The following is a 26,240-nucleotide window of genomic DNA, read 5'->3' on the forward strand; positions in this document are numbered from 1 at the left end:
GTAATAGCATAGGAATAGGCAAATAAGGCAATGAAGCAGGATAAATAGTTTGGGAAAAAGCTTTTTGTATACAAAAGAGGTAGAATTACAAATCAGTGGGGGAAACAAGGCTGTTGGAACAATGAATCATCTATTCACATAGAAAAAGATAAATTTTGATCATATAGAGCATTGAAATAAATTGCAAATGAATTAGATATCCAAATGTGAAAAGAAAAACAAGCAGTTTTAGAAGAAAATATAGATAAATATCTTTGTGATATTAGAGTAGGGAAGACTTTCTTAAATAATTTGTAAAATTACATATTAAAGAGTAATACATTTTGCTACGTTGAGAGAAACAAAGAACCCACAAAACAACTAGATAACAACATTACAACAGGAAAAAAAGCCTCAGAAATCATTATTAATTTTGGATGTAAAGTAATAAAATGTTCCTTTAAAAGATATAGATTAGTAGAATGGATTAAGCAACATGAATTAACTATATGCTTCTTATAAGAAATTCACCTTACTGGTAAGCAAAGACACTTACAAAATGAAGGTAAAGGGATGATAAAAGATATTCTACACAAATGGAAACTAAAAGAGAGTAGGAGTAGCTATACTTATGTCAGATAAAACAGACTTTAATCAAAAACTGTGAAAACAACAGAGAAAGACATCATTATATAATAAAGGAATCAATTATAGAAGAAGATGTAATAATTCTAAAAATATATGCACTCACCACTGGAGCTCCCAGATTTATTAAACAAACATTACTAGACCTAAAAAGATATAGATGCAATACAATAATAGTGGGGGACTTCAACACCTCACTCATAACACTTAGATTATTGAAAATAGAAAATCAACAAAGAAACAGTGGACTTAAATTCAGCTTTAGAGCAAATGGGCCTAATAGACATACAGAACATTCTATTTAGCAACTGCAGAATATATATTCCTCTCATGAGCACTTGGAGCATTCTCCAAGATAGACCATATGACAGGCCATAAAACAAGTCTCAATAAATTTTTAAAAAGTGAAATCATATTAAGTATATTCTCAGACAACAGTGGAATAAAACTAGAAATGAAGACCAAGGAAAACTCTCAAAACTACACATAAGTGGAAATTAAACAATATACCCCTGAACAATATTTGGTCAATAATGAAATTAAGACAAAATTAGAAAAAAAACTTTTGAAATGAATGAAAATGGAGACACAACCTACCAAAACTTATGGAATACAGTAAAAGTAGTATTAAGAGGGAAGTTTATAGTATTAAACGCTTATATTTAAAAAATATAAAGGTCACAAACTAGCTTCCAGGCTCATCCCAAGGAACTGGAAAACAAGGGCAAACCAAATACACAGCACAAGAAAAGAAATAACAAAAATCAGAGCAGAACTAAATGATACTGAGAACAACAATGAAAACAAAACAAACAATCAATGAAATTAAAAGTTGGTCCTTTAAAAGATAAACAAAATAATAGACCACAAGCTAGACTAATCAAGAAAAGGAGAGAGAAGATCCAAATAAACACAATCAGAAATAAAAAAGGAGACATAACTGATGCCATGGAAATAGAAAAGATAATCAGAGACTACCATGAATAACTCTATGCTCACAGGCTAAAAATTCCAGAGGAAATTAATAAATTCCTAGAAACATACAACCTCCCAATATTGAACCAGGAATTCACAGAAATCCTGAACAGATCAATGATGAGTGGTGAGATAGAATCAGTAATAAAACATTTCCTCAAAAATAAAATTCCAGGATCAGATGGATTCAGAGTCAAATTCTTCCAAACCTATGAAGAAGAACTGGTACCAATCCTCATGAAACAGTTCCAAAAAATTGAGAAGGTGGGAATTCACCATAATTCATTCTAGAAAGCAAATATTATCCTGATACCAAAGCCAGACAAGGACACAACAATAAAAGAAAACTATGGACCAATATCCCTGTGAACATAGATGCAAAAATTCTCAACAAAATACTAGTAAACCAAATCCAACAGCACATCAAAAAGATCAAGTTGGTTTTATTCAAAGTGTGTGAAGATGGTTCAAAATAGGCAAATCAATAAAAGCAAATTATTACATAAGCAAAAATAAAAACAAAAACCATATGATCATCTCAATAGACAGAGAAAAAGCATTTGACAAAATTCAGCATCCCTTCATGATAGAAACCTTCAAGAAACTAGGCATATAAAGAGCATACCTGAAAAAAATAAAGATCATATATGACAAAGGCACAGCCAACATCACAACGAATTGGGAGTAGCTGGAAGCAATCCCTATAAAAACTGAAAGACAAGAATGCCCACTTTCACTACTCTGTTCAATACAGTATTAGAAGTCCTAGCCAGAGTACTGAACCAAGAGAAAGAAATAAAAGGCATTCAATCTGGAAAAGAGAAAGTGAAATGATCTCTGTTTACTATTGATATGATCTTATACCTAGAAAACCCTAAAGACTCCTTTAGGAATCCAACTTACAAGGGATGTAAAGGACCTCTTCAAGGAGAAATACAAACCACTGCTCAGTGAAATAAAAGAGGACACAAACAAATGGAAGAACATACCATGCTCATGGATAGGATGAATCAATATCGTGAAAATGGCCATACTGCCCAAGGCCATTTATAGATTCAGTGCCATCCCCATCAAGCTACCAATGACTTTATTCACAGAATTGGAAAAAACTGCTTTAAAGTTCATATGGAACCAAAAAAGAGCCCTCATCTCCAAGACAATCCTAAGTCAAAAGAACAAAGCTGGAGGCATCACACTACCTGACTTCAAACTATACTACAAGGCTACCGTAACCAAAACATCATGTTACTGATACCAAAACAGAGATATAGACCAATGGAACAGAACAGAGTCCTCAGAAATAATATCACACATCTACAGCCATCTGATCTTTGACAAACCTGAGGAAAACAAGAAATGGGGAAAGAATTCCCTATTTAATAAATGGTGCTGGGAAAATTGGCTAGCCATAAGTAGAAAGCTGAAACTGGATCTTTTTCTTACTCCTTATAAGAAAATTAATTCAAGATGGATTAGAGACTTAAATGTGAGACCTAATACCGTAAAAACCCTAGAAGAAAACCTAGGTAATACCATTCAGGACATAGGCATGGGCAAGGACTTCATGTCTAAAACACCAAAAGCAACGGCAACAGAAGCCAAAATTGACAAAGGGGATCTCATTAAACTAAAGAGCTTCTGCACAGCAAAAGAAACTACCATTGGAGTGAACAGGCAACCTACAGAATGGGAGAAAATTTTTGCAATCTACTCATCTGACAAAGGACTAATATCCAGAACCTACAAAGAACTCAAACAAATTTACAAGAAAAAAACAAACAACCCCATCAAAAAGTGGGCAAAGGATATGAACAGACATTTCTCAAAAGAAGACATGCATACAGCCAACAGACATATGAAAAAATGCTCATCATCACTGGCCATCAGAGAAATGCAAATCAAAACCACAATGAGATACCATCTCACACCAGTTAGAATGGCAATCATTAAAAAAGTCAGGAAACAACAGGTGCTGGAGAGGATGTGGAGAAATAGGAACACATTTACACTGTTGGTGGGATGGTAAACTAGTTCAACCATTATGGAAAACAGTATGGCGATTCCTCAAGGATCTAGAACTAGAAATACCATATGACCCAGCCATCCCATTACTGGGTATATACCCAAAGGATTATAAATCATGCTGCTATAAAGACATATGCACACGTATGTTCACTGCGGCACTATTCACAATAGCAAAGACTTGGAATCAACCCAAATGTCCATCAGTGACAGACTGGATTAAGAAAATGTGGCACATATACACCATGGAATACTATGCAGCCATAAAAAAGGATGAGTTCGTGTCCTTTGTAGGGACATGGATGCAACTGTAAACCATCATTCTCAGCAAACTATCGCAAGAACAGAAAACCAAACACTGCATTTTCTCACTCATAGGTGGGAACTGAACAATGAGATCACTTGGACTTGGGAAGGGGAACATCACACACCAGGGCCTATTATGAGGAGGGGGGAGGGGGGAGGGATGGCATTGGGAGTTATAGCTGATGTAAATGACGAGTTGATGGGTGCTGACGAGTTGATGGATGCAGCACACCAACATGGCACAAGTATACATATGTAACAAACCTGCACATTGTGCACGTGTACCCTAGAACTTAAAGTATAATAAAATAAATAAATAAATGACAACAAAATAAAAATAAAAATGCTTAGATTTGAAAAAGGAATTCAGCAAAATTTCAGGATACAAAATTAATGTGCAAAAATCAATAGCATTTCTATACACCAATAACAAGCTGAGAAACAAATCAAGAATGCAATCCCATTTACAATAGCTGCAAATGAATAAAATGCCTAGGAATCTATTTAACCATGGAGTTGGAACATCTGTACAAAGAAAACTACAATACGCTGGTGAAACAAATTGTAGATGACCCAAAGAAATGGGAAAACATTCCACTCTCATGGATTGGAAGAATTAATATTGTTGAAATGACCATACTGCCCAAAGCAATCTATGGACTCAATGCAATCCATATGAAAATATGCATGCCATTTTTCACAGAATTGGGAAAAACCAATCCTAAAATTCACGTGGAACTAAAAGAGAGCCTAAATAGTCAAAACATTTCTGAGCAAAAAGAACAAAGCTGGAAATATCAAATTACCTGACTCCCAAATTATACTACAAGGCTATAGTTACAAAAACAACATGGTACTTGTATAAAAATCAATACAGATATCAATGGAATAGGGTCAAAAAGTCAAAGATAATGTGACATATCTTTGCCAATGGATATTGACAAAGTTGACAAAAGCATAATATGGGGAAAGGACACCCTCTTCAATAAATGCTGCTGGGAAAACTGGATTGCCATGTGCAGCAGAATGAAACTCACCCTAACTCCCACCATATGTGGGAATCAACTCAAAATGTATTAAAGACTTAAATGTAAACATGAAACTGTAAAAGTACTGGAAGAAAATCTAGAGAAAACACGTCTGGACATTGAACTAGGCAAATAATTCATGACTTCAGACCTTCTGAGCTTTTGTGCTCCAAAGCAGAATTAACAAAACCAAAAAGAGACATTGAGACAATTAAACTAAAAAGCCTGTGCACAAATAAATAATCAACAGAATGAACAGACAGTCGGCAGAATGTGAGAAATTATTTGCAAACTATAGCAAAGATTTGAAATCGACCTAGATGTCCATCAATAAATGAATGGATAAAGAAAATGTAGCACATAAATACAATGGAATATTAGCCTGCAGTTCAAAAACGAATGTAATCATGTCTTTTGCTGCAACAGGGATGTCAGTGGAGGCCATTATCTTAAGTAAAACAACTCAGAGACAGAAAGTCAAATATTGCATACTTTTGCTTATAAACAGAAGCTAAATAGTGTGTACACATGGACATAAAGTGTGGATTAATAGACATAGAAGACTCAGAAAGGTGGTAAGGTGGGATGTGGGGAGAAGGATGAGAAATTACTTAATGAGTACAATGTACACTATTTGGATGATGGTTATACTAAAATCCCAGAATTTACCACTATGCAATGTGTGCATCTTACTAAACTGTTGTATCCCTTAAAGAGATACAAATAAAATTTAAAAACAAATTGGCAACTTCTTTATGACAAATGGCATGCCAAAGTGAAGACAAGTCACAAATTGGGAGACAATATTTGTAGCCCACATAACCAAAACCAAAACCAAAACAACAACAACAACAACAAAAAACTAGTTCAGAGTATATAAATATTTCAAGTCACCAAAAAGCTAAAAGACAAACATTCAAAACTAAAATGAACCCAAAGAGACAATGTAAAGAAAGAGACTCTAAACTGGCCAATAAAAACAAAAAAGAAAAAAATGCCAACTTCACTAGTGATTAGGGAAATATAAAGTATCAAGCTACTCTTATATAGTCATCTGATTGGCCAACAATTAATATATTTAATAACCCTATGTGTGGCAAAGATATGGCACATTGGGGACATTGGTAATTTTCTGGTATAAGTAATACCAAAGACAAATCTTAGAAAATATAGAATGAAAAACTTCAAGAATAATATATATGGTGTGGTAGCACTTCACTGAAATTTTAAAGACATTAAGTCTGAGAGGGAGGAAGTGGGAAGGGATTGAGATGAGCATTTACAAGTTTCTCTAACCTTTTATTTACTAATAAAACCCCTAAAGTAAGAAATCTATAATAAACATTAACACTTTAATTTCCATGATGGGTACATTGGTGCCTCACGTTATTTTCTTCATGCTTAAAACGTTAAAATAGTTTAAAAATTAAAGGTGCACAAATATTTTAATGTAACTATTAAGCATTTTTAATACAATATTAAGTGTTAGGATGGACAATACACAGGGTGTATTAGTACAGAGGGGAAACTCTTGACTTAATTTAGTCAGGTCAGAGGCCATGTGGAAACAATAACAACTGAATTGAGTTTTGAATAGTAAGTATGATTGAACCAGGTAAAAAGAGGTGTAAAAAATGATTTAGTCAGAGGGAAGAGGAAATAATGTAAATAGAGTCACAAAGATTCACTATTTGAGGAAGCTCTTCAGTATCTAGGCCATAAAGTTAAAAAATGCAAATCAGCCAGGCGCAGTGGCTCACGCCTGTAATCCCAGCACTTTGGGAGGCTGAGGTGGGCAGATCACAAGGTCAGGGTTCGAGACCAGCCTGACCAACATGGTGAAACCCCATCTCTACTAAAAATACAAAAATTAGCCGAGCGTGTTGGCAGGCGCCTGTAATCCCAGCTACTCAGGAGGCTGAGGCAGGAGAATTGCTTGAACCTGGGAGGCAGAGGCTGCAAGTGAGCTGAGATCACGCCATTACACTACAGCCTGGGTGATAGAGTGAGACTCCATCTCAACAACAAAAAAAAGGAAGTGCAAATCATGCGTGGTGGGATTGGCAGATGGAATGTAGGAATTAATAGAGGTCAATTACGGGTACTTTTAATTTGTGTTAGGAACTCTACATTCTACCCCAGTTCAAATGATGTATCTTATGTTGGAGAGTAATGCTGCCATATTAGAAATTATGAAAGAGTGCTGAAGCTATTTTGCAGAGAATGGGTTTGGTAATTGTGGTGGCAATAATGGAGTTGAGACCAATTAGGAGGCCATCAAGTAATCTAGGAAAGAGATATGGGACTAGTTTATGAATGTAACAATGGGAACAGTAAGAAGGAAAAAGACCTGCCATATATTTAGGAGGTAAATTTGGCAGGAGTTGAAGACTGAATGGATATGGAAGTTGAAGAAGAGAATGAATTTTTGCCTTGAAAACCTGAGTAGATCACAGTAACATTAACAGAGAACTGGACAATGGAGGAAAAGCAGGTTGGAGAGAATAATGAATTTGGTTTTCAATACTTTATATTGGGAGTGTTTGTGGAATAAATTGTAATGATGCCCAACATTAAGTCGGTTATTCTAGTCTGAAGCTCAGGCGAAAGGCCAAAGCTTGACATGAGGTAGTCATTATTCTAAGGAACAAAAACATTGAATTTATTATTATATGGCAGGTTAGAGCTGACTTTAGTGGCTACTCATTACTTATCACAGCGTCATTTCTATCTTTTCCAGCACTCACTTAAAACATTTGGATGGGGACCTTATCCTATGTTGGGTGCCTAATGTCATTAAATACACATTATATATTTTTATTATTTATTTATTTATTTATTTATTTTTATTATACTTTAAGTTCTAGGGTACATGTGCATAACGTGCAGGTTTGTTACATATGTATACTTGTGCCATGTTGGTGTGCTGCACCCAACATTATATATTTTTAAAGGAATGTCTCTATATAATTCTTATTTACCTGCCAAACATTTGATGAATGCCTACCATGCATACTGGGTATCACGCTAGTAGTTCCAAACAGAGAAATAAATAAAATAGCCCCTAATCTCAAGAGTCTCACTATCTAGTCAAATATATAGAAATTAAATTAAAAAGTGAAATAAGTTCAAAACAAATACACATGCAATGTAAAAAAGTATCACGGAGGGAGAAGGAATTCATTCTCCTTACTATACGGTGTCAGGGAAGTTTCCTAGACTAAATGACATCTGAAATATCTGTTTCTTTTCTTTTTTTTTTTTTTTTTGAGAGGGAGTTTCACTCTTGTTGCCCGGGCTGGAGTGCAATGACACAATCTTGGCTCACTGCAACCTCCACCTCCTGGGTTCAGCCTCCTGAGTAGCTGGGATTATAGGCGTGCACCACCACGCCCGGCTAATTTTTCTTCTTTTTGTATTTTTAGGAGAGACAGTGCTTCTCCATGTTGGTCAGGCTGGTCTCGAACTCCTGACCTCAGGTGATCTGCCTGCCTCGGCCTCCCAAAGTGCTGGGATTACAGGCGTGAGCCACCGCACCAGGCTGAAATGTCTTTTGAAAGGTGAAGAGGACTCTGTCTGGTTGATGGGGTATGACAGTAGGGAGGAAGGGGTATTTTGGGTAGAGAAGATAATATGATTCCTTGTGTCACAAGCAACCAGCTTGATGCATTTGGAAATTACGATCTGGTACTACCTGAGCGTGAAATGGAAGAACGATGACCAGTTGGAGTTGTGGTTAGAGAGGGAGATAACATCTGTTTACTCAAATTGTGCAGATATATTTCTGTACACAATAGTTCACTTATCTAAAGGTTTTAATATAAAATAGTATTTTTGAATTATGGAGAGGAAAAATGGTGGAGCAGGATTACAGGCAGAAGAACTGGACATGAAAAGTAAAAGCAGGAGGCCACATCAACAATCAAGATCAGATTGAACCTTGACCTTAGAGTGAATTAATTTCATTAAGGGCTCACTCATCTAATTTAAGCATATTTTAGGTAATTTTAACCTAGATTGACTAATATTTGAATGAGTCTCTGTCTCAAAATACTCTAGTATGTCCTGTCCCTAAATACTCATACTGCTTGTATTCTCTCAGGTCTTGCCTCTTTCTCATCAGGGCTATTCCAAATTGTCAACTGTGGTTCTGACACTACACTTATTTTTTTTGCTATCTACTCTTTCTTCACTTGACAGATTCCCAAAGAATGTATTATGTTCTTTAAGTAACTGTCTAGTTTTCTGTCACAGAATCAGTGACAGCTTTCTTTTTTTTTTTTTTCCCCCGAGACAGTGTCTTGCTCTGTCAGTCGTCCAGGCTGGAGTGCAGTGGCGTGATCTCAGCTCACTGCAACCTCCGCCTCCCAGGTTCAAGCAATTCTCCTGCCTCAGCCTCCTGAGTAGCTGGTATTACAGACATGTGCCACCACATCTGGCTAATTTTTATATTTTTAGTCAAGACGGGATTTCACCAAGTTAGCCAGGCTGGTCTCAAACTCCTGAACTCGTGATCCCCATGCCTGGACCTCCCAAAGTGCTGGGATTACAGGCATGAGCCACCGAGCCAGGCAGCGACAGCTTTCTTAGGTATGGCTTTCTGAAATGGCTGATGTGATGAAATCTTTTACTGTTTGTGTAAGTTCTAGCAATGGTTGCTATCACTACACTCATCAAGCCTATAGTACTGTACTAGTATTGCAGAGTGGTTCACCATCTTTTGCATGACTTTTTGCATAAATATTTCTAGACTATACAGAATCATAAGCATAACTAAAAGCCCCTAATAGTTGCAAAAACTTCTAAGGATGCTTACAGATACTTCTGAGTTGAAAAAATATAACCTGTGGTTCACTTTCTAAGAGCAAACATTTCTTGATGTAAGAGGGCCACCAGAAACTATTACATGCTCACAAAAATGTCAAATCACTTAGGAATTTCATGTTTGTATTGGGTGATAAACTATTTTCAAATCTTCTTCAAAAATAAGGTAGATTTTTCTTTACTTGGACTATCCAGCTAATCCTGCCTGAAAATCAAGGAATGTGATAATTGTCCATATACTACTTCTCAGAAATCATAACAAAAATAAAATTTGAAGTGTGAATGTATATAAATAAGGAGGTAGTAGTGATTGTTTTATTGTACCAAAATACAAATCTATACAAATAGGTAAATCTGTTCTCAAAGTATGGTATCCCTAAGGTCATCTTTCCATGGGTCAAAACTTAGTTGTTCTTCTCTTTACACATCTGCATATGTTACTTTTAGAATTTTCTTCCTGAAAACCCTCTAAGTAGCAAGTCAAGTTGGTGTAGAAAGAGATCTGTATCCCCTGTTTATGTTCTAATTGTCTCTTTCGGATGAAATACTCTCTTTATTCTGATGCTACTGTGTTTCATGGAAATCTTCAGGCAATTACTTGAACTCTTCCTGAAATCCTTCTAAGTGGCAAGTTGAGTTGGTGTAGAAAGAGGTCTATGTCCCCTATTTATGTTCTGATTGTCTCCTTCAGCTGAAATACTGTCTTTATTCAGATGCTACAGTGTTTCATGAAAATCTTCAGGCCACATCTTTTACTTGAACTCTTCCCTAATAATACAGCAGTCTTAATTAATCTTCGATTGTCTAAGAATTTATAATTGTAACATGTGCTTTATAATTAAGTACTTCATTGTATAGTATTTTATAATTTTCACTGATTATTTGAGAGTGTCAGTCTTATCCACAGTGATTCTATTAACTTCTCAATTACTCTCAAAGACTTGAATTGAAGAAAATCACTAGCACTTCACACTGGTAAATTTCAACAAGTTTTCCATGTTTCAGAACAATCATTCATTCATGAATTCATTGAATAAATATTTATTGGGCTCCTAAATGTGACATACACTGTTTCAGGCAATGGAGATATAGCAGTAAACAAAACAACAACCAAAAATTTAGGCCATCAGTGAATTTTAATTCTAGTAAGGAGATTCCAGACAATAGATAAATAATTTAAATACACAATAGGTCAGTTTTTCATATGAGAAAAAGAAAGAAAGAGTAGAATGTGATTCTATTGAGTAATAACAGCAGTATCTTATTTTTAAATAGGGTGGTCTGGGAGGGCTTTGTTGACAGTACATTTAAGAAAAGGCCTGAAGGTGATAAGCAAATGAGCATTGCAGATATTTGTGGAGGAGAGTTCTGGTCAAACGAACAGAGACAAGGCTACTGAGATATTGTCATGGAGCTCTAAAGGCACCAAATTTCTTAGGAAAGTTATATTTACATGTGACCAAGGTATTTGTCTGGTGGCCTTTCACAAAACAGATCCTTATTTCCTAGGATGTCAAGCCAATCTTACCTAGCTTCTTTTGATCCTATCTGGTTATCACTTCTTAGGAAAACCTTCCCTAACTACAAAGATTGCATTGCATCCTTCTCTAGGCATGCCCTTCATGTTGAATGCACCTTCACACAAAAGTGCTTATTTAAACATCTACAATTACCTGTTTAATGGGCAACCCACTTGAATGTAAACTTCATGAGGGCAGGATCTGTTTCGTTCATGCCTGCATTCCTGTCTCCTTGGCACTAAATAGAACCAAATAAATTACCAAAGTACTACTTGTGCAGATATGGTGCACACACAGGAAGTTTAACGGACTTCCTTAATGATGAAGGGGTCATATTTTGTATCCTCATTGTACTAGACATAACCCTTTTTGACTGATCCTTGCTAACAAAAGGGAGAGCTAAGTTCATTTGAAAGGAAATGAAGATTTAATGAATGAACAAGGTGCAAGAGACTTTCTGAAGCTCTAAGTCACTCCCATAAATACTCAAGAGAAAATATAATCAACCTGAATATCAACATCAGCATTATCATCAACAAAAGCACCAGATATACAAGTCTGTCCAGGAATATAACAAAAACTACTAAATTCCTATTATTTATTAGGCATTGCTCTAGATGTTTTGGACACATTAGCGACCAAAACAAAGAAAAATTCTTCCTATTATGAAATGGAGTTTACATTCTCAGTTAGGAGAAAATATACCATAACCATAGGAAATAAGTAAATTATACAATATTGTGAGGATGGTTAGTGCTAGGGGAAAAAACAGAAACCCAGTAAGGGAAATTAAGAGTATATTTTCAAATAGGGTGAACGGGTAGACCTTGTTTTGCAGGTGATATTTGACACATGTTGAGAAAAAATTTCACTCTGATAGTGACAGAAGTCAACTTTGTGAGGGCAGTAAATTATTATAGAAAAGATTATATCACATATCTGAATGCAGAGGGAAACAAGGCTTGAATGAGTCAAGCACATTAGTAAGAGGAGGAGAGAGAGGACATCTGTCTTGGACTTAAAATTTAGGATTTAACTTTACAAGAGCATTAAACTACAGTTGCAACAAAATCAAAGAAAAAAATATTTTAGATTGTTTGCTAAGAGAAGACATTAAAACACATTTTCAGTAAAAAATTCCACGTATTTTATGATGAGAGAAAAGTCTTACCATTTTTACTGATGTCGAGTTCCTTAAGATTAACTAAACTAGCAATAGTGGTTGGCAGATTTGAAAGGTCATTATCAGGAATACTTAGTTTTCGTAGAGCTTGACAGTTGAACAATTGCTGTAATAGAAAATAATCATTAATTAGATCTCAATTTGATTAAATTCATTCATAAACTCAGTAACAAAATTAAAGTCACGATGTTTATATATGTAGTAGTAAAAGAACCAGTTATAAAAGCCTCATTTTCCTCCATACTCATCTTCTCAATTGTTTCTGAATGGCTTCACATTCTATTCCCATATTAGTGCTTCTATTTTCTGCTACCCAGATTCTTGCCCCTACTTTTACCATTCACATTCAATTTGCTACTGAATCCCCACTGACTGCTTTTGCTTTTAAGTAACTTCTGGAGTTGTCTCTTCTTTTCTATTCTGACAGCTACCAGGATTACCTCAGTTCTGTTTTTCTGTGACCACATTAGATTTCATGAGGTATTATTTTAATTGAATCACATTAAACAGTTGTTTATCTAATATGCAAAAACTGCAATACACTGGAATACCTGAGCTCACATTTCTTTTGTGCTCCCTCCCCCAACTGTTTCATAAATATTTGGTGCATGAGACATTTAACCTCTGATATTTGGTGAAAAAAAATCACTCGTAATTGCTTCATTTCTGCCATCAGTCCAAAGGATTAGGTGGGAAAGAGCCAAGTGTTAAAGTAATAGCTGTGAAATCCAGCATGCTTATATTCACTGGTTGAGGCAGATGCTTCTTTAAAATGTGAATTCTTGAGCTTTACCCAAATAGGTCCTGGAAGGGGGTCAACAATCTGCATTTTTAACAAGCACATCAGTGATCTGGAAGCTTTGACATAGGTGTTTGCAGTATCATATTTTGAGGAACAATAAATTAGATGGTTTAGCTCTGTCCAATTCATCTTGACTCCTGCCAGATATGAACATCTGGGACAGAATTTTTGATTCATTTCTGGAAGAATTATCTTAATGAGATCTTTTCTGTTTGACATTTCTAATTCTGTTTTGCTGAATTTCCACAGATGAAGTCTGGTATCCATGACTATGAAATTGGCCTACAGTACATTTAACTACCATTTGTTCTTACATGTAATTTGTTATTTATAGGCAAAAACAATGTAGCACATGGTTGTTATGTCTTAACTCATTAGCCTTTAAAAAATAAATTGGGCTGGTTGTTACTTAATATGAAATAATGCAGTTTCTTACTTTGGGTCATGTTTGGTGCCTTACAAAGATTATTTGTAACACTTCATGTAGTGTAGAATTAATTGTCAATATCTCAGACATAAATGTTGCTATTTCTTTTTATGAAACCCCAAAAAGAGAACTTGGATGCATACTTTGATGGATAGTTTCCACTATTAATTTTCCTTCTAAATAAATAGGAAAACAGATGCCTACACTCTTGGTAAAAGTTAATTTATACTTATTCCAGTCTCTATAATTCTGTTACGACTATTACATCTATATCTGCATGCAGTGTGGTCAGTTATAGATTCGTGGATTTAAAAAAATCAATCGTCTTATGACTGATTTTGGTAAGATTTACTAACAACTCTCTAGTCCGATCACTATTATACAACCATTTCAAGCCATGTTCAGGATAATGATTTTCAAAACACAATTTGTTTGTTTTATAAATTTGTCTCATCATCCCAACTAAATTCTGAAATGAGCTCAAGAATTAATAGTCCCACTATTAAGAGTCCCAGTATTCTTTTTCAACTTTAAATGAAGTCACATGAGAAAGAAAAGACACAGAAACTTCTGAACAGCCTGTAACAAAAAGAATCTAAGATCTCCTTGGTGTAGAAGCTGAGAATATGGTATGTGGAATCAGACTGACGTGTGTTCAATCTCCACCCATCTATTTACTAGCTGTGCAATCTTGGGCAAGTTACATAATATCTTTGAACTCATCAGTTTCCTTGCCTCTAAAATGAAAACAATACGTTACCTAACTTGAAGAGTTGCTGAGAGAATTATATGAGTTAATAGATTCATCAGTTCTAAGTCACACATATTTTCACATATTAACAGCTTTGATATTTGGAATGCACCCTGCAGTCAGGAGTAAGTTATGATTTTTAAGGAGTATTTTTTCATCCTTAATGGTACTATAATATTGATGTGTCTTATAATCAATGGCCTTGAATTTGATGAAATAAGGTACTTGTGAAAATGTAAGACTGTGTTTGTCACAGAGTAAAGCTTGATAACTGTAAACTATTATTAATATTTATGTACCAGATACAGAGGCACACCTATATAGTAATCTATTTTTTACTTTTCTAGATGATGGAGGCAGGAGTCATGCCTGATCTATCTTGGTATCAACCAGTTTCTTCCTTCTATACACCAAAGTGGCTGGTACAGTGTCCTGTACATAGTATATACTGAGGAAATATTTTTGAAATTCTGCATAGATAATTAAAAGGGAAATAAAGAGAACGCTAAATTCCAGATGAGAGTGGTAGTTCACTGGATTGGGAACTTCAGATAGGTAAACAGTCTCAGTGGAATCCAGGTTGCAAATATAAAACAGTGAACTTCTTAATATAACTATGAAGAATACAAATTGGCAAATAAATTAAAAAGGCATTTTAACAGCTGTTTCAAGATTCAAAAGCTTTGAATAAAATGAGGAATGATTACAAAATACCTGTAATTCTTCAGTACAGTAGAATACGGCAAATATAATTGATAGCTATTATAATTAGAGTAAAACTGTTAGTGGTCATGGTAAACTTCTCAATGATTCTCAAAGACTTGAATTGAATTGAAGGCATGGTTATCCTGTCTTCATTTGCTAATGGTATTTTACATTTCAAAAACAATAAAATTGTTTCAAGTCTTAAAATATTTGTGTACTCAAGTGTTCTTTTTTTCTTGGGCTAAAGGAAGCAATTTAACTCTGAAGAAATTGGTTTGAGTATACGATATAAATTACTGACACCAAAGTAAACATTTAGAACTGAAACACAGCAGCTAGATTTCTTCTCTGAGAGTTAACAAAAAGAAAAAAAGCCTCAAAAGTTGAAAATAAAAATACATTTGGAGCTGAAAATGTATATTCCAAGATATTTCATTCATTCACTCATTTGTTCATTCATGAAAAACCATTTATTGATACTTGCCACAAGGTAGACACTATGCTAAGTGCAGGGGAAACAACTATACTTGAGCCCAGATTCTTCATATTTTAATATTCAGACATTAATATATTTTCATATTTGGGCAGTAATGTACTTTAATATTCAGATGTTTATTTAAGTTTAAAGTAATTTAATTGAAATTTATGTTGGGGCAAATATCAGTTGTAATGAAAATGCACAGGTAGGATATCTGTACCAGATTTTATTGTTAATGGTGCTGGAGTTGATTTATGAAAGTATCTTTAGGAAAGGTGTGAAAAAGTGGACCATGAGAGAGCCATCAGAAGTTAGCCAGATGAAGGCTAAAGAGGCAATAATGTCACACTTTTGTTGAAACATCTAAAGATAATCCCAACTCAAAGAATATGTAGCTCAAACTAGTTTCAGATATTTGCTTGGTAACATAAGGAGACTTGAATCTTGGAGTGAATGGTATGAGCCTACAACATCTATATGCATCTAAAATATATTTATTGAATATCTATTATATCTATGATTTGTCTTCAACACTAAAGATAAAGGTATGAAAAGATATCAACTTCTGTTTCTCAAGTATGGTAAACTAAATATTTAAAGAGTAATCTTTTGGTACAGCAAAACTAAACACCCTCACACTCACCCACTGCTTTATTGTATAAAATGAGCTCTGACTGTAATTTGAGGCAATTTTTGAATTCCAGAATAACAGGAAAAATAACACATAGACTTACATGAGTCTGAATTTAGCTTTTGCTCTGGTGGTGTCTGTTGGTCCCTGATGGGTTAAGCCTGAGTTAAAGATATTGCAAGTGGAAGGATAGAAGACTGCTTGGAGTCTGAACAGAGTGAGAGATTGGCTTAGAGACCACCCCCAGTGAGTGAACTAGGAAAAAACTGGGTCTGCAAAGGGATTTAGCAGGGGATACATGTATTTCTCAGCCTCGGCTTTGAGTGAAGTGTGAAAAAGGAAGAAAAGAAGGAAGGGAGGCAGGAAGGAGGAAAAAAGGAAGGAAGGAAGGCAGGAGGGATGGAGGGAGGGGGAAGAAGGACTAAAGAAAAGAAAAAGAATGAAGAAAGGAAGTGACACAGTTTGGCTGTGTCCTCACCCAAATCTCATCCTGTAGCTCCCATAATTCTCACATGTTGTGGGAGGGACCTGGTGGGAGGTAATTGAATCATGGGGGCAAGTCTTTCAAGCCGGCTGCAGAAATTTGCATAAATAATGAGGAGCTGAAAGTTAATCACCAAGGCAATGGTAAAACGTCTTCAGGGCATGTTGGAGACCTTTGTGGCAGCCTCTCCCATCACAGACCCAGGGCCCTGTGCTGTGTGCAGAAAGGGGCCAACATAGAGGTTGGGCCATGGCTTCAGAGGGTGCAAGCCCCAAGCCTTGGCAGCTTCCACGTGGCATTGAGCCTGCAAGTACACAGAGGTCCAAAATTGGGGTTTGTGAACCTCTGAGTAGATTTCAGAAAATGAATGGAAGTGCCTGGGTACCCAGGCAGAAGTTTGCTGCAGGGGCGGGGCCCTCATGGAGAATCTCTGTGAGGGCAGTGCAGAAGGGAAATGTGAGGTTGGAGCTCCCATACAGAGTCCCTCCTTGGGTACCCCCTAGTGGAGCTGTGAGAAGAGGGCCACCTTCCCCTAGAACCCAGAATGGTAGATCCACTGACAGCTTGCACATTGTGCCTGGAAAAGCTGCAGACACTCAATGACAGCCCATGAAAGCAGCCGGGAGGGGAGCTGTACCCCACGGGGCCACAAGTACAGAGCTGCCCAAGGCTGTGGGAGCCCACCTCTCGAATCAGTGTGACCTGGATGTGAGACATGGAGTCAAAGGAGATCATTTTGGAGCTTTAAGATTTTGGACTTGCATGGGGCTTGTGGACCCTTTGTTTTGGCCCATTTCTTCTATTTGGAATGGCTGTCTTTACCCAATGCCTGTACTCCCATTGTATCTAGGAAGTAACTAACTTGCTTTTGATTTTACAGGCCCATAGGTGGAAGGGACTTGTCTTGTCTCAGATGAGACTTTGTACTGTGGACTTTTGAGTTAATGCTGAAATGAGTTAAGACTTTGAGGGACTGTTGGGGAAGCCTGATTGGTTTTGAAATGTGAGTACATAAGATCTGGGAGAGTACAGGGGCAGAATGATACGGTTTGGCTGTGTCCCCACCCAAATCTCATCTTGTAGCTCCCATAATTCCCATGTATTGTTAGAGGGACCCAGTGGGAGGTAATTAAATCATAGTCTTTCCTGTGTTGTTTTTGTGATTGAATAAATCTCAAAAGATCTGATGGTTTTAAAAAGGGGAGTTTCCCTGCACAAGCTCTTCTCTTGTCTGCCAGCATGGGAGATGTGCCTTTTACCTTCCACCATAATTGTGAGGACTCCTCAGTCATGTGGAACCATAAGTCCAATAAACTTTTTCTTTTGTAAATTGTCCAGTCTTGTGTATGTCTTTATCAGCAGCATGAAAATAGACTAATACAGGTAGGAAGGGAAAGAAGAAAAAATAAGAGGGATGAAAAAGAAGAAAAAAAGGAAAGGAAGGGAAAGAATGAAGGACAGATAGGAATAGCAAAGGAATGAAGAGAGAGAGGGAAGGAAAGGAAGAAGGAAGAAAAAAATAATAAAAAGAAAGAGAGAGAGAAAAAAGTCTTCTAGGAATTGCCAACCACAAGCCTGACCTCTCTTGTGTTAGAGACTGGAATTCACAGTATCTATGGGGCTTCTTTAAACCCACTTGCGAGTTACAAGTGGTCCTGTGTTAATATTGCCCAAAGTGCCAGGTAGAAGCATACACAAGTCTCCCCTAAGGAACTCAACTTTAAATTTAGGCCTTTGTCTCACAGATAACGTTGCAAAAAACATAACATCATTTAACAAGATCACTGAATATATAATAAAATAATTGACTTGAGTGAGATGTTACAGAAAAACAAAGAATCAAGCCTGCAAATGGTGGATATAATAGAATTATGAAACATAAAATGTAAAATAAATGCATTTAATATGTTTAAAGAAATAAAAGTAGGATTTAAAAGACTGCCTAAATGACGTGGAGGAGAGGGTAAGAAGGTCTTTTTGGAATTTTGGGAAACCATAGAAAATAAAATGAGTGAGTTAGTGGAGGAATTTCAGAATTGTTGGAAGGCACTCATATTCAGATTGAGCAAGCCCAACAAATTCTAAGCAAGATAAATAAAAAGGGAATCTATATCTAGACTTACATGAAGTTGCAGAGTATCAAAGGTAATAGATCTTAAAGTTTGTCAAGGAAAGATTATTTTGAAAAGCTCAGAAATTAGGGCTGTCTTCTCAACAACAAGTACAGCAGCAATTCATTAGATGTCATCTCTGAAGTATTGAGAGTAAATAATCTTATATTTACAGTTATCTTTTTTAATAAAGGAAAAATAAGTTTTTCAGACAAAAATAGACTTTACTATCGAGAGACTACTGAAGCCGCTGTGAAAGAATATTTTTTAGTAAGGAAAAAAATATGACCAAGAAGAGAGGTCAGAGCAGCAAGAAAGAATATTAATTAAAAACAAGAACAAAAAATAAGTGGTTACATCTAAACATTGACTACATAAAACAGTAACAAAATGGATAATTGTTGGATTAAAAAATAAATGTAGAACTAAAGTTCTGAACAACAAAAGCATGTATAGCAAGAGAAAAATACTTGGATTACAAACATTTTCAGATTTTTTCATTGTTTGGGAGGAAGGCAAAGATACTGATTAAGTTTAGATCAAAGTTAAATACTTGTGTTAAATTAAAATGGTATGTTTATATTTTTAGAACAAATTAAAAAATAGAATTAAAGTGTATGATTTCTAGTTGATAGAGACAAAATAAATGGAATGAGATAAAGAAGCAGAAAAGACTTTAATAAATATAATGAAAAAAAGACTCAGAAGTAGCAACACAGATAAAAATAAAGAATAGAGTGAAATACATTAATACAAATGCATCCATAATTGCCTTCAGTAAATATGGATTAATTTCTCCAATTAAGAAACAGACTGTCAGAGTGAATTAAAATTAAAAAGAAGCAATTTCTATGTTGTTTAACAGTGGTGCACCCAAAACTTGATGTAAAGTTGTAAAACGGTCAAAATTAACTAAAAGAAAGTTTACACAGCAATACCGATTTAAAGCAAAATACATTACTAGAGAAGAGTGACCACAAAGTGATAATCAGTTCACCAGTAATGTAAAACAATTACAAATTTATCTAGTATAGTAGTATTAATATATTTAAAGGAAAATATGATGGATCTTCAAGGAGATACTATAAAACTGTTATCATAGCAGGATAGTTTAACACATTTTTCAATAATTGACTCAAAAACAGACAAAAAATACAAAAAGCTATAGAAGAACTAATGGCTACAATTAATGAGTTTGTTCTACAGGACACACATAGAACACTGAGCTCAACTACTACACGGTATTTTTTTTAAAATGCATATAAAAATTTACAATTAATCGTGTGCTAGACATAAAAGAAGTCTCAACAAACACCAAAGAATTCATAACAAAAAGACCATATTCTTGATCAATAATGCAATTAAGTTAGAAATTTGTAACTAAAAAATAACTTTAAAAACATTTATATTGTGTTCTATATTTACAAGATAAAATTTAATAATTCATGCACCAAAAAATAAATGATAATGGAGATTACAAAACAATTCAATAATAAAATGTTACATAACAGAAATGCCACAACATAGCTAGAATAATAGGTGGTAAATGTGTAGCCTTAAATGCTTACATTAGAGAAGACAAAAGGCTGAAAATGAGTGAGTTAAGCATGCAACTTAGGAAAATGTACAGCAAAAGGCAACAGAATAAACCCAAAGGATGTAGAAGGGAGACAGTAGTTGAGAAAGGAGCCCTTCACAACAATCTATGGAACAAGGAGGACACAGGAACTGAAGCAAGCAGCAAACTGTGAGCATCTCAAGGAGAGGAACCATGTCTTTTGTGAGTCATTGTATTTCTTTTATTATTGTTTGTGTCTTTTAAAATGTCTTATTGTGAAATACACATACCCAAGAACATATGTAATATGTGTTTTTTTAAATTATAATAAAACTACGACCCATATTTCTCAATCCAGTTGAAGAAAGTTCACCTATGCTTCTCTCTATCATATCCCTTTGTCGTCTACCCACCACCACTGAGAGGCAACCAATTTCTTGAATTTTATTTTACTAATTCCCTTGCTTCTATTTTTTTACAGCAGGTGTTACAACAGGTTTAATAATCCTAAATTTTTACAACAGGTTTAATAATCCTAAAATTATATATTGTTTGGATTTGTGTGTTTATCTTTATATAGATGGAGTAATACTGTATGTTTCCACCTGTAACTTTCCTTTTTCATTTGATATTATGTTATTAATAGTTCAATGTTGATGTAGAAAATGTATTCATTCACTTTCACTGCTTTATGTTTCATAGAACACAACTTTCTTATACGTTCTATTGTTCATGGCTTTTGGGTTCTTTCTAATTTTTTCTAACATGAACAATGCTGCTAAAAATATTCTAATATACATCTGCTAGTGCACATACACAAAAGTTGGATAATAAAATTATTTTTCTTCTAAATGTTTTAATGCTTTGATTTGAACTATCTGAAATTTATTTTTGAGAATAATGTGAAGTAAGGATTTATTCTTTTCCCCCTTATAGATGACCATTTATGCATCTTTTTTTTTTTCTTTTCTTTTTTGAGGTAGGAGTCTAGCTCTGTCGCTAGACAGAATGTAAAAGGCTGTAAGGGTCTGATGAGAATGATGTGAAGTAAGGATTTATTCTTTTTCCCCCTTATAGATGACCATTTCCAGCATCTTTTTTTTTTTTTTTTTTTTTTTTTTTTTTTTTGAGGTGGGAGTCTAGCTCTGTCGCCCAGGCTGGAGTGCAGTGACATGATCTTGACTCACTGCAACCTCCTCCTCCCGGGTTCTAGCAATTCTCCAGCCTCAGCCTCCCGGGTAGCTGGGATTACTGGTGCTCACCACCGCACCTGGCTAATTTTTTGTATTTTTAGTAGAGACAGGGTTTCGCCATGTTGCTGTTCTTGAACTCTTGACCTCAGGTGATCCGCCTGCCTCAGCCTCCCAAAGTGCTGGGATTACAGTTGTGAGCCACTGCGCCCGTCCTCCAGCATCATTTTTTAAAAACTTCATTATTTCTCCACTGGTTTGCAAGACAACCTTTTTGAATATCTGATTTCCACTTCAAGTGTCGGTTAGTTTCTGGACTTTCTATTTCTAGCCTACTGGTCTATTTGTCTATCCCTCTCTCACTCTAGCTGGGTCACCAGAATTCTATGGCTTCAATGTGTGCGTTTCTTAAAAAATGGGAAAGAAATATGAGAGAATGCCTGGAGAAGGAAGAAACATTTCAACCATGTTTAGAGAGAGGGGTTGTTTTCTGAGTGGAAGGTGGGGATGGGGAGGTAGGGAAGATTGGAAAGTGCAGAGAAGCCCAAGAGGCTGTACATGAAAGAAAGGCTCAGAAGCATATTCAGAATGGCAACAATAACAAAAAGCAAGTGGCTGTATTCTAAGCTGTCTGGAGAGGAAAGAAAAATGAGGGTTTTAGTCAGAATGTAAAAGGCTGTAAGGGTCTGAGCTTTATCCTGTAGGAAGTGTTTGGATGGTCATTGTTCACAATTTTGAGTTAACCTTTTAGTTGCTATCTCCAGAAAAATGTTTATGAGAACACGCATATGCGCATGTGCACGCATCCACTCACACAAATACATACATTTGCAACCAATTTCAGGGAACTTGCAAACCACCTGAAGCCCAGGCATGGATCTGTGGGCTAGGTTAATGGCCACTGAGAAAGGAAGTGGTGGAATGTTCCTTCTAAAAAAGCAAATGTGATTAGGTCCATCTCCTCCTCATAATTTTTCAGTAGTTGTTTGCTCTCTTCAGGACAGTCCAAATTCCTTAATGTGGCTTCCAAGGCTCTTCGCCTCTCCAATTTCTCATCTTGCCATTTCCCTTTTTCCCTGTCCCTTCTCCACCCATAGCTCTCCTCTGCTGTCCTGCATTACCACATCTCCAGCCACACTCAGCAGCTGTGTTTCTGCACCTGGTGTACTCTGCCTTGACTTTACAAATGCCAGTCTCCAACTGGAGCTCTTTTCCACTCTACCCTATCCCACCTCCCTTCTACTTCTTGTTCAAGTTCCAGGTCACAGATTAAGACCTGTTTGCATGCTCCACCTGCATACTTTTTAACGTTCTGTACGTTTATACCTATTGAAACATGGATGTCCGAGTTTTGTGATTACAAAATTGAAGTGTAGTTTCTCCAGTTCCTGTAGTATGGAAAGTGTGGAACATAATGCTTGGCACATTGTACCTTCTCAGTAAATGGTTATTCTTTCATGAATATTCTATGTAGGAGAGTGGCATAATAGCAAGATAGTCACCATTTTTGTGTGTGCCTATTACATAGGTGCAAGTGACTAAACTACACTTTGATGTATATTGTCTCTACTTACAACAATGTTGTAAAGAAGGTATTGTTATCCTTATTTTGTAGATGAGAAAACTCAGGAGGTAACTTTTACAAGGTCATATTGCTAGCAAGTGCCAGAGCTAAGATTCAAAATCAGTTCTGTGTGGGTACAAAGCCATTTCTTTCTTTCTTTTCTTTTTTTTTTTTTGAGACAGAGTCTCGCTCTGTCTCCCAAGCTGGAGTGCAGTGGCATGATCTCAGCTCACTGCAACCTCCACCTCCCAGGTTCAAGCGATTCTCCTGCCTCAGCCTGCCGAGTAGCTGGGATTACAGTTGTGCACCACCACACCCGGCTATTTTTTTTTACATTTTTGGTACAGACAGGATTTCACCATGTTGGCCAGGCTGGTCTCGAACTCCTGACCTCAAGTGATCCACCTGCCTTCACCTCCCAAAGTGCTGGGATTACAGGCATGAGCCACCGTGCCGGGCCACAAAGCCATTTCTATACTAGCACACTATCGCCTCTTAATGATCAGATCCGAGCTTTGGAAAGATAATGGTGGGAATTGACAACAGTCTCTCCCAGGCTTCCTGGGAGGGAAGAGTGGTTAAGACAAGGAACCAGTGAGCCCTCACAAAGGCCACAGGCCCCAGGAGAATTACAGAAGACTCAGACTCAACAACTATCTACTGACAGAGAGGAGCATAGCATAAATATGAGTATATGTTAACCACTTTGGGGTTAGCAAAGTGCCATATAAATGAAAAATATAATAATTTGGATTAGCATTTTATTAATATCTTTATACTCATGCTTGGAAAATTAAGAACATTATAAAAATGGCATAAATGTAGATGACTATATCTCAAACATAGTTTAGTTTCTTAGAAAAAATAAAATAAGCTGTATAGTTTTCACCACAAATACAAAAGTATTAGTTGTATGCAAATTTTCAAAAGATAAATCCTTTTCCTGAAAAGCTTTATATTAAATCATAAATATTCAGTGAGAGGTTCATTGATGCCATATGTAGGCACATGTAGACTTCACCAGGGAAAAGAAATGATTGTCTAATGAGTTGGCCTCACTCAATGGCTGGTTTCTTACAAGTCCCTCCTTTGAATCCCGTTAAAGATGTTCAGTTCATTTGAAAGTTGTTTCAAAGAAATAATTATATCATGCACATTATAATAAAATGTTTTAAAATTCTTTCATTTAAAACAAGTGTTAATAATTTTTTTGTTAGAAAAGAGCCAACTCTAAGTAATAAGAGAGCAAAAACGGTTTTATATACTTACTTGGTGAAATTGTAAACTTCCAATTGTGACATCATTTACCCTTCCTTTCCCTCCTTCTTTTCTCCTTTCCTTTATCTCTCCTTTTCCCTTTCTTCCTCCCTTCTATCCTTTCCCTTCCCTCTAGACTGCTTGTGTTCAGTGAGCACCTCTTGAACATCTACTCAGTGACAGGAACAGTGCCAGGATTCAAAGATTAATAACAAAGAATCCCCTTCCTCATGTATACAGCTAACTAATGGTTATAAATAAAATTAAAGGTAATAACTACTATAACAGAGAGAGGGCTTTGCAAAGAACATTTTATTCCCAAAGAAATATCCCTATACTTTTTTCTTGATGTACAGGATTTAAATACATGGAATTGTGTGCCTTTAAAAACTCTTCTATGCTACTCTCCCACACTAACATCCACTCCTTAAATATTCATACGCAGTGAATATCACGGAAGTGACTTACTCAGATTTTTGTTTTTGAGAAACAACTGGCACCTATGAACAGACAGGCAAGTGGGAGATTAGAAAACATCCAGATGAAAAATAATGAGTCTTCACTAAAGCACTGTTAGTAGAAGTGAGCAGAGTGACACAGCTAAGAGGAGAAATCATTAAGAGCTGGTGCCAGCAGTGCATGGGCAAAGAAGAGATTTTGTAGTCAAACAAGACTTTAGGGTCTCTAGTAGTAGTGATGGTGTAGGATTGGTGGGGCAGGTATAGCGCTGGACAAGTGCTGGCAGTATCAAGTAAGATTGGAGCTATAGGAAAACGGAACAATTATAGTCCTTTCTAGTACATTTTAGCAATGTTGAACGTACTGCAGAGAAGAGCTCTTTTTATTTCCTGCAGAAAGATGGTGACTACAGTAGATACCCAGGCATTTTATCCTAGAAAACAATAAATATCACTGCTGTTGTTCTTAAAATACAGATCTTTTAAACAACAATTTGTACAAAGATGTTGTATCATTTTTCCCTTTGGAAGACCAAGGTTATTTTAACATTTGTTATTATCTTACAAGGAAGGGAATATATCTGTTTCATTGGAATAACGGCTGTTGCTTTGAATGTACAAGACATAGCACATTGCCATACCTACTCTATTCAATAAAAATTTGCATTAAAATATTTAAATGAAAGTGTTATTTAACTTGCATATCCTTGATTACTTTATGTGATGGTAGCAAGCTAATGATACCCAGAATGAAATAGAAAAATGTGAAAGCTGAACTTAAAAGCATAGCTTTAAGTGTTCTTAATTTCAACCCAGTTTCATCGTTTCTGTGTATTTGGGGTAAATTCCTGATATCTCTATTAAGCTAAAGACAAAGGATATGTGTGTATGAGTATGCTTGTTCACAGGTGTGCCTTTGAAGAGGGGTTCCTTTTGTTGCTTTTTTAGTAATTATTGGTTGGCAAAAGTTTTGTTAGTTGACATGTAAAAAAATACTGCTTTGTCTATAGAGGGTAATCAATGTGGTATGTGAACAATTAGGCTGAATGGCATCAATCTAGAGTTCCACACTAGTGTTAGCTGGTTTGTGTATGTATCTGTACATATATATATATGCACACACACACACAGACACACATATATGTATATATATGTACAGATACATATATACACATATACACACACATATATGTATATATATGTATATATTGTTTTGCCCTTCTATGCCCTGATCAGTTGTGAGTGACAAAAGGCTAACTTTGCTGACTAGCTCTACTAAGGTCAGTGAGCCAGAGAGATGGCTCATGGTATAACTGGAGTTTTTTCTCCACTGGTAGTGATA

General features: G+C 35.9%; 1 protein-coding gene across 13 annotated transcripts in view; it reads right to left on the minus strand.

Annotated features, from left to right (window-relative positions):
• The window catches only part of LOC105498361 (leucine rich repeat containing 7), a 571,142-nt gene that overhangs the window by 328,287 nt on the left and 216,615 nt on the right, over nt 1–26,240 (minus strand). For all 13 annotated transcript variants that reach the window (XR_011619899.1, XM_024798135.2, XM_024798136.2 and 10 more), the window contains one exon: nt 12,471–12,588. Coding sequence is in view for 12 of the 13 variants with exons in the window: in XM_024798135.2 (XP_024653903.2) it covers nt 12,471–12,588 (118 nt within the window). In the remaining variant the exon portion in view is untranslated. The remainder of the gene's footprint in view (nt 1–12,470; nt 12,589–26,240) is intronic.

The sequence above is a fragment of the Macaca nemestrina genome, chromosome 1, assembly GCF_043159975.1.
Source record: "Macaca nemestrina isolate mMacNem1 chromosome 1, mMacNem.hap1, whole genome shotgun sequence".
Classification (NCBI taxonomy): Eukaryota; Metazoa; Chordata; class Mammalia; order Primates; family Cercopithecidae; genus Macaca; species Macaca nemestrina.